General features: G+C 44.3%; 1 protein-coding gene and 1 long non-coding RNA gene across 8 annotated transcripts in view; one reads left to right on the top strand and one right to left on the bottom strand.

Moving 5' to 3' along the window:
* LOC137232622 (uncharacterized) overlaps window positions 1-14578 on the bottom strand; it is a 106743-nt gene that overhangs the window by 91515 nt on the left and 650 nt on the right. The window lies entirely within an intron of this gene.
* ADAMTS9 (ADAM metallopeptidase with thrombospondin type 1 motif 9) overlaps window positions 12437-14578 on the top strand; it is a 224177-nt gene continuing 222035 nt past the window's right edge. For all 7 annotated transcript variants that reach the window (XR_010947101.1, XR_010947102.1, XR_010947103.1 and 4 more), the window contains exons 1-2: window positions 12437-12571; window positions 13162-13562. Coding sequence is in view for 1 of the 7 variants with exons in the window: in XM_067755092.1 (XP_067611193.1) it covers window positions 12457-12571; window positions 13162-13562 (516 nt within the window). In the remaining 6 variants the exon portion in view is untranslated. The remainder of the gene's footprint in view (window positions 12572-13161; window positions 13563-14578) is intronic.

Raw genomic sequence — 14578 nt, 5'->3', positions numbered from 1 at the left:
TGATTTAATCAGTCCCTGTAGTTTATGTTTTCATTCCTTGTGATTTTGTGCCATTAGAAATGATACTGCAGGGACTTCCCTGGTCGTGCAGTGGTTAAGAATCCACTTGCCAATGCAGGGGACAGGGATTTGAGCCCTGGTCCGGGAAGATCCCACATGCTGCGGAGCAACTAAGCCTGTGCGCCACAACTACTGAACCTGCGCTCCAGAGCCCGCGAGCCACAACTACTGAAGCCCACGCACCTAGAGCCCATGCTCCGCAACAAGAGAAGCCACTATAATAAGCCCACACACTGCAATGAAGAGTAGCCCCCGCTAGCTGCAACTAGAGGAAGCCCGCGCACAGCAACGAAGACCCAAGGCAGCCAAAAATAAATAAATTTATTTAAAAAATGATACTGCAATCAACGAAGAACCTTGTGCATGTCGTTTTTCTACATATGCAAAAATATCTCATTTATATATAACACGTAGAATGCTAGGTCAAAGTGTATATGATTTTTGCAGTTTTGATAGATGTTGTCAAATTGCCTTCTTAGGGCTTATGTCAATTTACGTACTCAACAACAATGTATTAGAGTTCCCCAGTCTTAATAATTGACTGTATTTATCAGTATTGTGCCTGATAGCTGAAAAACTAGTGTTGGTATAGGGTTTTTTTTGTTTTGTTTTTTTAATGAGGATTGCCTTCCTCACTTTGTAACAGATTCTTTTTTTAAATTTTATTTATTTATTTATTTATTTTTGGCTGTGTTCCATCTTCGTTTCTGTGTGAGGGCTTTCTCTAGTTGCGGCGAGCGGGGGGCCACTCTTCATCGCGGTGCGCCAGCCTCTCACCGTCGCGGCCTCTCTGGTTGCAGAGCACAAGCTCCAGACGCACAGGCTCAGTAGTTGTGGCTCATGGACCTAGTTGCTCCGCGGCATGTGGGATCTTCCCAGACCAGGGCTCGAACCCATGTCCCCTGCATTGGCAGGCAGATTCTCAACCACTGCGCCACCAGGGAAGCCCTTGGTATAGTTTTAATTTGAATTTTTTTATTATGATAAAACTGAGTATACTTTCACAAGCTTGTACCATTTGTATTTCCTTTGTTGTGAGCTGTTAATCGATACCTTTTGCAGAGTTTTCTTTTGGATTGAGGAAAGATTTCTCTCTGTGTTATGAGCAGAATATTTTCTTAGTTTGTCATCTGACTTTTGATTTGGATTATGATGTTTCTTGTCAAGTAGAACATTATTTGTTTCATATGAAGTTAAATATTTCAGTTTCTTTTTCCTGTGTGGCTTGTGCATTTCGAGTCAGCATTAGGAGGTCTTCCTTATGCCACAGATAGAAAGGAATTATTCACTCCTGTTTCTTTCTAAGCCTGTTTTGGTTTAATTTTTACAGTCAATTTTTTATTCATTTGATATGGATCAAGCATGTAATTTAAAGTATGAGGTACAGATTTAACTTTTTTAAAAAATTTTTATCCAATTTTTAAAGGTTATACTCCATTTATAGTTATTACAAAATATTGGCTATATTCCCCATGTTGTACAATACATCCTTGTAGTCTATCTTACACCCAATAGTTTGTTCCTTCCACTCCCCCACCCTGACATTGCCCCTCCCACCATTGGTAATTCAGTAGTTCGTTGTATTTTTTAGATTCTACATATAAGTGATATCGTACAGTATTTGTCTTTCTCTGTCTGACTTATTTCATGTAGCATAATGCCCTCCAAGTCCATCCGCGTTGCTGCAAATTTTTGTTATTTTTTATGGCCGAGTAATGTTCCATTGTACATATATATGTATAAATATATCACATCATCTTTATCTATTCATCTGTTGATGGACACTTAACTTGTTTCCATATCTTAGTAATTGTAAATAAAGCAGCTATGAACATTGAGCTGCATGTATCTTTTTGAATTAGTGGGGGTTTTGGGGATATATACCCAGGAGTGGATTTGCTGGGTCATATGATAGTTCTATTTTTAATTTTTGAGAAACCTCCATACTGTTTTCCACAGTGGCTGCATCAATTTACATTTCTACCAACAGTGTACAAGGGTTCCCTTTTCTCCACATCCTCAACATCAACTTTAAATTTATTTTTTATTATTAAAAATTAATTTTAAACCACATGGCTACCAAGTCATTCTAGCACTGCATAGTGACTGGTCCAAGTTTTCCCAGTCAGTTTCAGAAACCATCTCTATCAGAAACTAAACTGTCCCAGTCAGATCTGTTTCTGGATTTTCTAGTCTCTTCCACTGGGTTTTCTGTTCATTCGCAGTCCAGTATCACCCAGTTTATTTACTGAGGCTCTCCATTATATTTTAATATCTGTTATTAATACTAGATTCTCCACATTGCTCTTCATTTTCAAAGTTTTCCAAGCTGTTTTTTTGTTTATCTTCCCAAATAAACTTTTGTTCAATTTTGTCTCAATCAAACAAAAGAAGAATAACAGAAACAAAATGTTGGTATTGATATTGTGTTTCCAGTCATTTTATAAACTGTCTTAGGGAGAATGGGCACCTTGGTGACATTCCGTCATCCTAAGAATATGGTATTTTTCCATCTACTCACATCTCTGAGGTCCTCATTAGTGTTTTAAAATAGTATTCCTACAGGCATTGTATGTTCCTTGTTATTTCTATCCCCAGTGATTTTGTTGCTATTGTATGTGGGGTTTTTTTCTTTTATATTCTCTATGTGGTTGTTATTTGTATATATAAAAGACAGCAATTTCTGCATAATCATTTTGGGACTCATTCTTGATGCCCCCACTTCTCATCCCCATGATAACATCCTTCACCATGTCCTATTGATTCTGTCTTTAAAATATACTTTTTCCATATCTAAATCCTGCCACCTCCACTCCCACTACCCTAGTTAAAGCCAGTGTCATCCTTGTTTGAACAACACAATAGCCTCCTTGATCCCATCGTTCACACAGCAGCCAGAGGGATTTTTTCAAAATGAAAGAAGTGTCTTGCTGTCTCCTTGCCTAAGAATTTTCTGTGGCTTGCCCTTACATTCAGAGTAAAATACAAACTCCTCACCTGGAAGGCCCCATATCACCTGGCTCCTGGCTCACTGGCCTGCAGCCCCACTCTCCATCCCCTCCCTTTCATTCACAGAACTCCAACCACAAGGGCTCCTCTGGGTTCTGAAACCCTCCCACTTCTTTCCTATCTGAGACATTGTCCTGCTGGTCTCTCTGCCGAGAATATTCTTCTGCTTGTTGTTTAAGGGGCTGGTTCCTTCTTACTATCTAGGCTTCCATTTAACTAGCGCTTCTCAAAGAGGCTTTCTCTGTCCACCTAATCTCAACTATCTCCCTTTTAATCTCCTCCACAATACTTAGAACAGTGTTTAATTATATACTTGTTCACCTATTTACTTATTTTATGTTTCCCTTCCCCCCAGACTGTGAGCTCTTCTGCTATCTGCAAACTTCATGGTGCATAGTAGGTGTTCAATAAATATTTATTGAATAAATAAACAAATGTCTTCCTTGTTTATATAGTCAGGGGTTGGGTAAACTTCTACTTTTTCCTGCTACTCAGTTATTATTCTCTAACCACGTTTTAAGTCCACAGTTACCATATATCAACTGCTTCTATTTCTGTCTAAATCACAAGCTCCCCTCAAACTTCACTCAGAAGCCTGACTTAGCTATCATAAATCTCTTCTTAGCACCTGTCCACATATACACAATATATATATAAGGTTATTTTCAAATAGTGAAACACATATTGAATGTTACAGAAAAAGCTAATATTATGCATAATTTGTAAGAAAACTTTTCCCTAAGGGTGGTGACAACATCATATTTTCTTTATATACTGTCTCTTTATTAAAACAAAAACAACTACTGGTCTCATTAAGAAAATAATATATTCTCATCGTAAACATAAGTAAACAATATGAGAATGGGTATCATAGAAATGTAAAAAATGTAAAAGATCTCCAGAATTCCCAGTTTCAGAGATCACAGTCATATGGTTATAATATGATGCATATCCATCTTTCTAGACGTTTTTTTTTCCTATGCGGATCCTTTCCTGGCACAGGCTGAGGTTTTGCTGCTTTATTTTGTTTTTACTACTAAAGGAACCAATTACACAAACCACACTGTGACTCACTTACTTAATAATACACCTTGGACATGTTTATATGCTAAAACATACTGCTCTTCCTGACTCTTAAATAACTGCCTAATATTTCATTGCATTTGCTGTCTCTTGATGGTTCCCTTCCCTTTACACCTGCTTAGTGAAGTGGGGAGGACAGGGTCTTGAATTGTGTCTCTTTTCAATTTTTAGGACCTTTGGCCCTCCTGGACACGAGGGCCAGTCACCGCTCAGGGAAGTCTACTGTGACTTCCGTTCTGTTGGAAAAGGTACGTTAGAGCAAATATAAGTTCCATGAGGTCCAGATTGGTGGTGAGAATTAATGAACGGAATAATCAGCTGTAAGAAGTGTAAAAAATGTATGTGGGTGAACTTGCATTGCTGACTGTAATCAGGATTCAGGCATCACCACCATGGTGCGAGTGCCCAGGAGAACATTATACCTCCAACGTCTTGCTTTTTGTAACTGTACCTCTAGCACAGAGCCCAGCAGTAGCTGAACTTTATTCCAGTTATGCTTGCCATCAATGCCAGAGATATGTACTGTCAGACCTGTTTTTAAGTGGGAAAAACAAAAATTATTTTTTTCATTGCCAACTTCTGATAGGGACTTGACAAGGCGCTAATTACTAGGCTTACATTTCAGGAAGCAACCTATTTTGTGTTATTGGTGCCAGTTAATACAAAGATGGTGCATGGTGAATATACCATTTCCAACTGGCGCTGATTTCATGTCGCATGACCTCATTACTGCGTCAAGCTGGTGCATGCAATGCATCTGTGTTTTTGCACGTTAATTTGGAAAATGAAGGTATTTCTCCCTGCCCCTAGCCCCTCTCCGTTGTCCTTGGTAGTCACAGTAGCTGAGATATTTTGAAAAGCTCTTTGAAGACCATCTTTGTAGCAGGCTTCCACATAAGCTCACGGGGAATTCAAATCCTGCGCTACTTTGTAACTCTAAGGCAGGCCTCTCGGCCATATGCTGTTGTAATAGCAAGGGCCACAGTATGGCCTGAACAACACGAAGATACTGGGCTGAACTGAGGGCCTTGACAGTCTATAAGGATGGTTGTTGCCATGAGACCACTGAAGAAGAGCAGTGTTCCTAAGGGCCAGTCTTACAGTTAGGTCAATGAGTGGTCTGGGCGTTGGAAAGGAATTCTCTCCCTCAACCCCAGTTGGACTGATATCCAGAAGCCCCACCATTTGTGACTGACTCCCTAAACCAGACCCCCTATAGGCCTCTTCCCCCAGTTGACCTGATACCCGAATTTTTTCTAATGTATAGATTTCTACTCTTTGAGATTGTGTTCCAGACCATCACAGTTTATCCTATATTAAGCTTAAAAAAGCATAAATACACATGAGAGTCAATATAATATTATGGTTTAACAATACGCCTTGAAATCAGAAAGCCTACCTGTGAAGGCCCACTTAGCTACTCACTAGCTGTGTGACCTTGGGCCAGTTACTTATCCTCTCTGTGTCTTTATTTCTTCCTCTCAAAAGTGGAGCTCGCGGCATTCCTATTTCATTGGGTTGTCAGAGGATTGAATACTGTCTTATCAATTGTGCCTAGAAGTAGTAAGCAATCACAAAGGTTAACCATTACTGTAATAAATACCTTTACGGTGGACAGCCTATTATGCATCATCTGGCAGAGGAAATTACATTTTTGCATATGTAAATATTGTATACCATACAAAAATATATTTCTGGGCTTCCCTGATGGCGCAGTGGTTGAGAATCTGCCTGCCAATGCAGGGGATATGGGTTCGAGCCCTGGTCTGGGAAGATCCCACATGCCACGGAGCAACTGGGCCCGTGAGCCACAACTACTGAGCCTGCGCGTCTGGAGCCTGTGCTCCGCAACAAGAGAGGCCGCAACAGTGAGAGGCCCGCGCACCGCGATAAAAGAGTGGCCCCCGCTTGCCACAAGTAGAGAAAGCCCTCGCACAGAAACGAAGACCCAACACAGCCAAAAATAAATAAATTTTAAAATATATATATATATTTCTGTAAATGTTCTATGGGAAATCATGTTTTGGCTAATGTTTTGGCTATTTAAAATATTCTGCCAGAGGGGCTTCCCTGGCAGCACAGTGGTTAAGAATCCACCTGCCAATGCAGGGGACCCTGGTTCAATCCCTGGTCTGGCAGGATCCCACATGCCACAGAGCACCTAAGCCTGTGCGCCACAACTACTGAGCCTGCACTCTAGAGCCCACGAGCCACAACTACTGAAGCCTATGTGCCACAACTACTGAAGCCCGTGCGCCTAGAGCCCGTGCTCTGCAACAAACAAGAGAAGCCACCACAATAAGAAGCCCACACACCACAACAATGAAGACGTAACGCAGCCAAAATATATATATATATATATATATATATATATATATATATATATATATATATATATATATATATATATTCTGCCAGAAAAAAAAGCCCAGTGTTTGAAAAAATGCCAAGTCTGACTTACAGGAACTGCTAATATAAGCAGAATATGAGAAAGAGTAAAGCTGTTTAAAAATGAAAAAAAGTTTTAAAAGGACAGGGGGGCTAACAACAAGGATGAATGTGAAAAAATACATAGTCAATGAAATATAAGCACGCACATGGCATACTTTCTTTCCCGGAAGAAGAAAGGCCCATAAATCAGTGGTGGAAGGAGGTTAACTGAGGAAGGAGCGCTAGGTGCCAGCGCTCTTCTCTGTAAGACTGAATCAGGAACTGCTCTTCTTAACTAGTAGGTGGGTTAGTCAGCAGGTGAGGCTGCTGATTTGGATGTTTAGAGATCACTTCCTATATGCCAGCCACTAAGCCAACACCTCGGTCCATTCATTTTCACAGCATCCCTTTGAGGCAGGCAACTGTGATTATTACCCTCTTTTCAGGATATGGAAAGGATATGGAAAGTGCCCACACTACTGGTCTCTTACTTTCCATGCTCACAATCTTGATGTAGGCATTGGGGAAAGTCTAGCTCTGGAAATTTCTACTCCAGAAGATTCTAATTAAAGCAGGACTTTCCTCCCCCTGAGAAAGAGATTACCTCTATCATTCCTGCAGAGGTGTATGTGTGTGTGTGAGAGAGAGAGAGAGAGAGAGAGAATGGCTTTTACAAATTAAACAAAATACTGGCTCTGAAAACTAGAAACAGTTTTGTAGCAATTGTAAACTCATTCATTTAAGAAATATTTATAGAGTGCCTATTAGGTAGCACCAAGGGGATACAGTGGGGAGGGCAATAGATTTCCTCCTTGCCCTTGTGTAGTTTAAAGTCTAACAGAGAACACCAAACAACAAGACAAAAGGGATGAAACAAAGCAGGACGGGAGAAGTTCAGGGCTCAGGGGGCAGGTAGCATCCTGGTTCATCCCACAGTACTCTGAGCATTGTCAGAGTCCATGCTAGCACATCTGTAACAACTGTCTGTGTTGAATGTGGACTTTTGGCAAATGGAGAAATTGTATTTGCACACGTTGTATTGCTTTATAACTTGGCTTTAGTTGAAGAGTGGTTTGAATCTGAGCACTTCTGAATCATTTGTAGTTATGATGTTGAACCCAGGTCTGAAGGTCGCATTCTACGGATACTAGAGGGGGCAGAATAAGGATCTGAGGCCCTAAGTGTTTCAACTGATTATTAGTGGGATTCATTTGGGGCTCCAAAGCCTGGGCAATAGCTAAAATATGGTCTTCTGGAATGATAAGTAGGAAAGGAGCACCTGCTATGTAAACACCTTTGTAGAATTGCCATAAGCTAGTCATGAGCTATCTAGAGCCATCATAAAGACCAGACTATGATGTTCCACACAGGCTCAAGAGGAGTTATTTAGAACTTAGACTTAGCATTCACATTAAAGAAAGGATGTTCTTACAGATCATACTCATAAGGCCAGGTATAAAGGCTGAACGATCAAGAACCATTAGGTGACCGTCTTTCTGTCACTAGGCTGCTCTAATTCATAGAGATGGCAAGCTTTGCAGGTAAAGTGACTCCTGGTCAAATCCCAGCTCAGCACGTTCTAGCTCTGTAATGTTGGGTAGGTCACTTAACTTTGCTGAGTCTAATTTTCATCATATGTAAAATGGAGAGAGTAGAACCCAGACAGCAGGACTGCTATGAGGAATAAATAATTAGCACAAAGTAGGAACTCAATGCAAAGAATCTCATGTTATTATTACAAATGATATAAACTACTTTCTCTATGTTATGCTACGCTTGAAGTCAGTATTTGGAAGGCTTTAAAAAATATAATAAGATCATTTCCCCTGTGGCAAGTAAAAGATGACAGTTTCTCCCCACCTCCACTCTGTAAACATGAAACTGGATCAAAGAGGGTGTGTTGCTCAGGGCCGCAGAGTTTGACCGTCACCAGCTTGGTGCTTCATTTACCAGAATCCTATGCTACCCAGTACCACGGACTGACCTATTCCTGAAACCACTTACTACTGACCACTCGGGAAACAATTCATTTTCATTCTGCCTCCTGGTGTCTCCCTATCATTTGGGTGTGGGTTTTCCCTTTCTGTGGAAATTTGCTTCAAATCTCCTTCCTGTTCTTTTCACTGGTGTTCTGCAAAGTCATTTGGGATGTCATCCTTCGCATTTCTGTTCACCAGACTATCTCTCCCTAGTGACTAATCTCCATCATCAGTCCTCTGGGATTCAGTTTTCATGAAGCAGCAGCCAAAGAAGCTTCCCATTTAACCTACAATAACATTTAATTCCAGTAAAGCCTGGGAGAAGAAAATGGGCTAACATCTGTCCTTCCATTAACTCCAGGTGATCTCAGTAAGCGGTTCTTCCTTCAGAGCAAACTTCTGTGAGGGGCCAGCTATTACAGAATCCAGTCTCCCCTCCTGCACTCAGGTAATTTTATATTCTTATTTGTAGAACCAACTTCCAAACTGCATGTACATATATTTTTCTTTCATAATTTACATTTTATTGGTTGTTTTGAGGCTCAATACACATTTTAATTTGTACACAATTTCAACGGTTGTACCAAAAATCTAAAAGGTCATGTAGCTGTGATTCTTTCCTAAACAGTTATTCCAGTCAGTTTCCGGCCTAAAATCTGGTGGCAAGTATTCCATAAAAGGATATCAAGTATAAATTTATTTATCACTTATTAATTTGTATTATTTATTTATATATCACATATATTTATATACAATAATTACATATTATAAATATGATAAAGAAGTCATTTTAGCACAATTGAAACAAAATAGAAGGTTTATATTTATTCATTCATTCAATAAACATTTCTTGAGCTCCTACTATGTGCCAGACCTGTACTAGATGCTGAAGAAAACATCATGAAATATGAATGAAATAGATTAAGAGGATTATCATGAAATACTCAACCTTAGAGAAAGGAGCAAGAGAGCCAAAAACAAATCATACATAGCAAAGACAGTTGAGACAATTCTCTTGATGATTTTAGTCACCCTCACCCAAACCAACCCCCCCCAAACCTAGCAACATTTCTCATTTATTCATTCTATATGATAATTATGAACTTGGACTAAACTGCTGAAACAGAGTTTGAATCTCAAACAGAGTTTGAGACAAACAAGAGTTTGTCTCTCACTAGTTGGGGGACCCTTATCAAATTATTTTACCTCTTTAAACGTTAATATCCTTATCTGTAAAATGAAATTACTAATACTGCCTGCCTCATAGGGCTGCTGTAAGAATTAAATGCTGTATTCAATGCACAAGGTGTAGCACATGGTATGCACTCAAAGTTGATTATTATCATTATTATTATTCAGATTTTGACCTGAATTATTTAGTTAGCTAGCTCAATCTACCTATTAATTTCTTATAATTTCAAACATCTTACTAAGATTTTTTTTGAGACTAGATGTAAATTCAGAGGTAAGCTAATAACACTTAAGAAAGGATGAACAGACTCACTGAGGATAAGAAACTTAGAAATCCAGGCTCTTGGTCACCTCAGGAGGTTGCAAGAGATACTGTGTAGTTTTCATCCCTATTAGCTGTGGAAATGATTGGTTGTATTAGGAGCAATTTTAAAGAACCGTAAACAAAGTTCATCCTTTAATGCCAAGTCCTAGAAAGAAAACTAGGGAGAAAGAGTACACAAAGGAAACTTCTGCCCTTACATATAATCATTTCTATACTGTTAGATTCTCTATCAGGAGGGATTTAAATTGAAAAAGAGGAAAATTGTTTAATGGGAAATACTGAACACGTGCTACATTTTTAAGTAATTTTATAGTGGATGTCCTAGAATATTTTCCATAGGAATCACCTAATAGTTTGATTTCTTGATATTTTTCTGTTCCCTGCTAAACTCTCAACAAACCTTAGACACTGTGATTGTGAGGAATTTTTATTACATAATGGAAAGAAAGATTGTGTATTAGCAGAAATGTCTTTTAGTCAATTACTTTGAAGGTTTTAGAAAAAGCTTTAAATGTTACCCTTTAAAAATCTGATTGTGCACTTGACAGGTATTTCTGTTTTGCCATCTTCACGTTGTGTACCCATCCTAAATCCCAGTCAGACAGATAATGGTAACATTGGTCTATCTGGGTTAACAACTTCTTTAGGAAATTTCAGTCTTGCCAAGTCATTTTTCCCTCTTCCAGGAGAAATATATGCATTAATGTTTCCAGAGTAGTGGACACGTATAGAATATTGCTATTTGGTCCCGGGTGTTGGCAATCTGGTATTTTCAACCTTGAGTGCCAGCCTACCAAGCAACAGAAAACTCTCGTTTTGGGACTTTTGGGCAAATACTCATTTTTACAGAAACTGTTTGAAACATCAGGGATTAAACACCTCTCTCCCTCTCTCTTTCCTCCCCTCCCGACCCCCCCCCCCCAACACATCCTCCCTCTCTGGCCTGAATTCTTCTGACTTCCAAATATGCATCCCAAGGCAGAGGTAGTTATAGCTTGAAGTGTCAGCTTTGAGCTGCTCCAAGCATCTCTTTGGCAAAAAGCAAGCGGAAGTGATTGAGAAATCCCTCCAGGCACTGGTGCTTCCCCTCGAGTCCACGACAGTCCCCTCGCACTCCTCCCCACCTCCCCCCCTCCCCGCCCCATGCCCATATCTCTATACCCGGAGGCAGTCGGGGGCGCCTAAGTCCCCGCCTCCTCTCGCTGCCCAGAGCGGTTCTTAACCTTTTTTGGGCCCGAGACGTACAGAAAGCTATGGACCTTCTCGCGATGGGGACGGAGGTTGGGAAAAGCACAGCTTTAAAGCTTTGCGAAACTTTCAGGAGACCATGGATTTGTAACACACCGCGAACTGCAAAATAAGAACCCCAACTCTAAACCTCTTGACTTGAGGCGATTAAACCGAGAGCGGAGCTCCGATGCCAAATCTCGGCCCTAGTGAGAAAGTGTAGGAAGGGAAGGCGCTCCTGCGCTGGGCCACTTTCACTTGTAAGAAACCAAAAGAAGGGGGTAGTCGGGGACAGAAATTCATAAAGGGGGAAGGAGAAGAGGGAGGGATGGGGACAGCAGAGAAAAAGAAAAGGAAAGGGGGAGATGCGGGAACTAGAGAGGGAGGGGGGAAGAGACCACAACGGGGGGACGGAGACAGAGCGGCACAGAGACACAGGGCGAGGGAGAGAGATTCGGAAGGGAGAGAGGAGACGGCAGAGAGACAGACTGGGAACGCCAGGAAAGGGAGAGAACTTTCTCCGCTCTCCGTCCCCAGGGCAGGGAGTCTCAGGAAAGCCCGTCCCGGTGTGGTGGCGGGACCGCAATGGGCTGCCCCAGCGCTCCCGGCGCCTCTGGGAGCTCGAGTCCCGCACGGGCGGCCGAGGAGCGGACTCGATCTGGGAGGAGGCGGTCCCCACTCCCTCCGCTTTCTCCTCCCCTCTCCTCCTAGAGGCGGGGACCTGGGTACTTGAGCAGCGGAGGACCCGCGCCCCCCCCCCACGCCTCCGCCCCCCAGCCCCCCATTCAAGAAGCCGCTCCGCTATCCCCGCCAGCACAGGGCGCCCGGCGCGCCTCGGAGCGCATGTTCCGCGCCTTCTCCTGCCCGCTCCCTGGACATTATGCGGCCGAGCAGCCGAGCCCCAGTTCTCCTCCTCCTCCTCCTCCGGCTCCTCCTGCGGCCCGAGCGGTTCAGCTCTCGGCAGGCGGCGGCGTTGCTCAGCCGAGCGCAGACGGGACCCTCGCCGCGAGACCTCAGCGACTCCTAAAGTCAAAAGTTGGCGGCGGGCTCCGAGCGCTCTCCGCGGCCGCTGCCTAGCGTCGCCGCCGCAGCCGCCAAGGAGGACAGGAGGGAGGGGGGAGTGGGGGCGGCGGGGGAGGGGTGGGGAGCACCATGCAGTTTGTATCCTGGGCCACACTGCTAACGCTCCTAGTGCGGGACCTGGCCGAGACGGGGAGCCCAGACGCCGCGGCGGCCGTGCGCAGGGACAGGCTGCACCCGAGGCAAGGTAACGAGGCTCGGCCACCGGGACCCCTCCGCCCCTGTCGCCAGCTCCCCAGCCTCCGTGTCCGACAGCGGGCACCCCGCAGCGGAGGCCTCTCTCTCTCTTTCTCTCTCTTATCCTTTTCCTAGAAAGAATGGTCTCCCGCTTTGCAGCCTCTCCCTTCTTTAGGTCATTCTCAGCCTATTTCTAGAGAGAGACACACTGTGGAACGAACTTTGTCGTCTCCCCCTTCTTTTAGCCGGATCTTTTTCCTTCCCCACCCCAGGCCCCAAACTACAGTTACTTAGTAACTGGGGGCACCCCATCGTGGCGTGTTTTATTTTATTCAGGGTATTTGTCAGGATCTGTAATCATGTTATGTGTTTTGACTTATTCATTGTCTGGCTCCGACAGCGCCTAACACTGTTCCTGGCACATAGTAGGTGTTCAGCAAATATTTGTCCAGTGACTGAAGGTGAAGGGATTGACTCAAATGGGGGGGGAGGAGGGGGAAGCTGGAAAATAACTCAGGACGAAACCGCCCACTTCATTTTTAAATTAAAACTTGCGGAAAATTGAATTATTGGTTCATGTGCCTCTGCTTCTCTCTGCAGTGAAACTATTAGAGACTCTGAGCGAATACGAAATCGCGTCTCCCATCCGAGTGAACGCTCTCGGAGAACCCTTTCCCACGAACGTACACTTCAAAAGAAGGCGACGGAGCCTTAACTCTGCCTCTGACCCCTGGCCTGCCTTCGCCTCCTCCTCTTCCTCCGCTACCTACACCCAAGCGCATTACCGCCTCTCCGCCTTCGGCCAGCAATTTCTATTTAATCTCACCGCCCATGCCGGATTTATCGCTCCAATGTTCACTGTCACCCTCCTCGGGGCACCCGGGGTGAACCAGACAAAGTTTTATTCTGAGGAGGAAGCGGAACTCAAGCACTGTTTCTACAAAGGCCATGTCAATACCAAGTCTGAGCACACGGCCGTCATCAGCCTCTGCTCAGGAATGGTAAGTGGACGCGCACCCCTCCCCTGCCCTCTCGCCTCCTCACCCGCTTATAGGAGACTTAATTGCTCTCTCGTCTAAGACCCTCACTGCGCCGTCTCTGCTCTGGCGTTAAGTATCAGCTACAAACTTGTTTGCGTCCTACGCTTTGGGTGGCTACACCGGTGAGTGCGCGAGAGGAGCGCACGCATCCGCCCCCGGGGAGTTCTGGATGTTTCGGAGATTTCTAGGGTCCGAATTCGACTCAGCTGAGTGTTGCCCCACACCGGTAGGTGGCTGGGAAGTCGGTTTCCAAACTCAGAGAGAGTTGTCCTTCCTTGCTGCAAACTCGGCCGCCCAGGAGCCGAGCAGCTGAGCGCACTGAGAACCCGACTCCTTATTGGCGCGTCTTGAGTCGGGGGTGTGGGCTGAGAATCCCCAGCCACGGGTATGGGGAAGTTCCTTCCGTGTGTCTTGGAGTGCGCTGCGTAATCTAGAGTCCCCACGTTCTCTCAGGGCCTTTTTTCACGCGCCAGGAACCCTGAGGCTGAGCTGGATTGACAGGGAACAGGTCCCGTCCCAGGAACGGAAGGGTGGGCCGAGGGCTCAGGGGGCGGGGAATGGGGCGGAGCCTTCCCTGGACGCTTTGCATTAGGGAGGAAACTGGGAATGGGGGTGCGGCGCAGTGCGACTCTGCACCCTGCTGGTGGGGTGGCCCCGAGAAGCAGAAATACTGGGAGAGAGCTTGGAGAGGCTGCCCGGAGGAGGTTTCAGTTCTTCTGGGATTTCCACCACCCATGGGGTGCCAGAGAATCCGAAAAGAGAGCCTGCGGCGCGCGTTTCCCTAGAGAGGGAAGGCGAGAGGGCGGGGCGGCCACCTCTCTGCGCTGCAAAATACGCACTTAGCAGGGGATCCAAGTTGATACCCCTACCCCCTGCGTAGTTACGCCCCCCCCGCCCCACTTGCCCTCCAGTGGGCCCCACGCGGTGTCCGCCCTCTCCGCTCCTGATATTTGAGGACCCGTTGTAAGGTTTTGACC

This window comes from Pseudorca crassidens, chromosome 10 (genome assembly GCF_039906515.1).
Source record: "Pseudorca crassidens isolate mPseCra1 chromosome 10, mPseCra1.hap1, whole genome shotgun sequence".
In the NCBI taxonomy this organism is placed as follows: domain Eukaryota; kingdom Metazoa; phylum Chordata; class Mammalia; order Artiodactyla; family Delphinidae; genus Pseudorca; species Pseudorca crassidens.
Note: the sequence above shows the minus strand (reverse complement) of the source record. Positions and strands in the feature narration are given on the sequence as shown.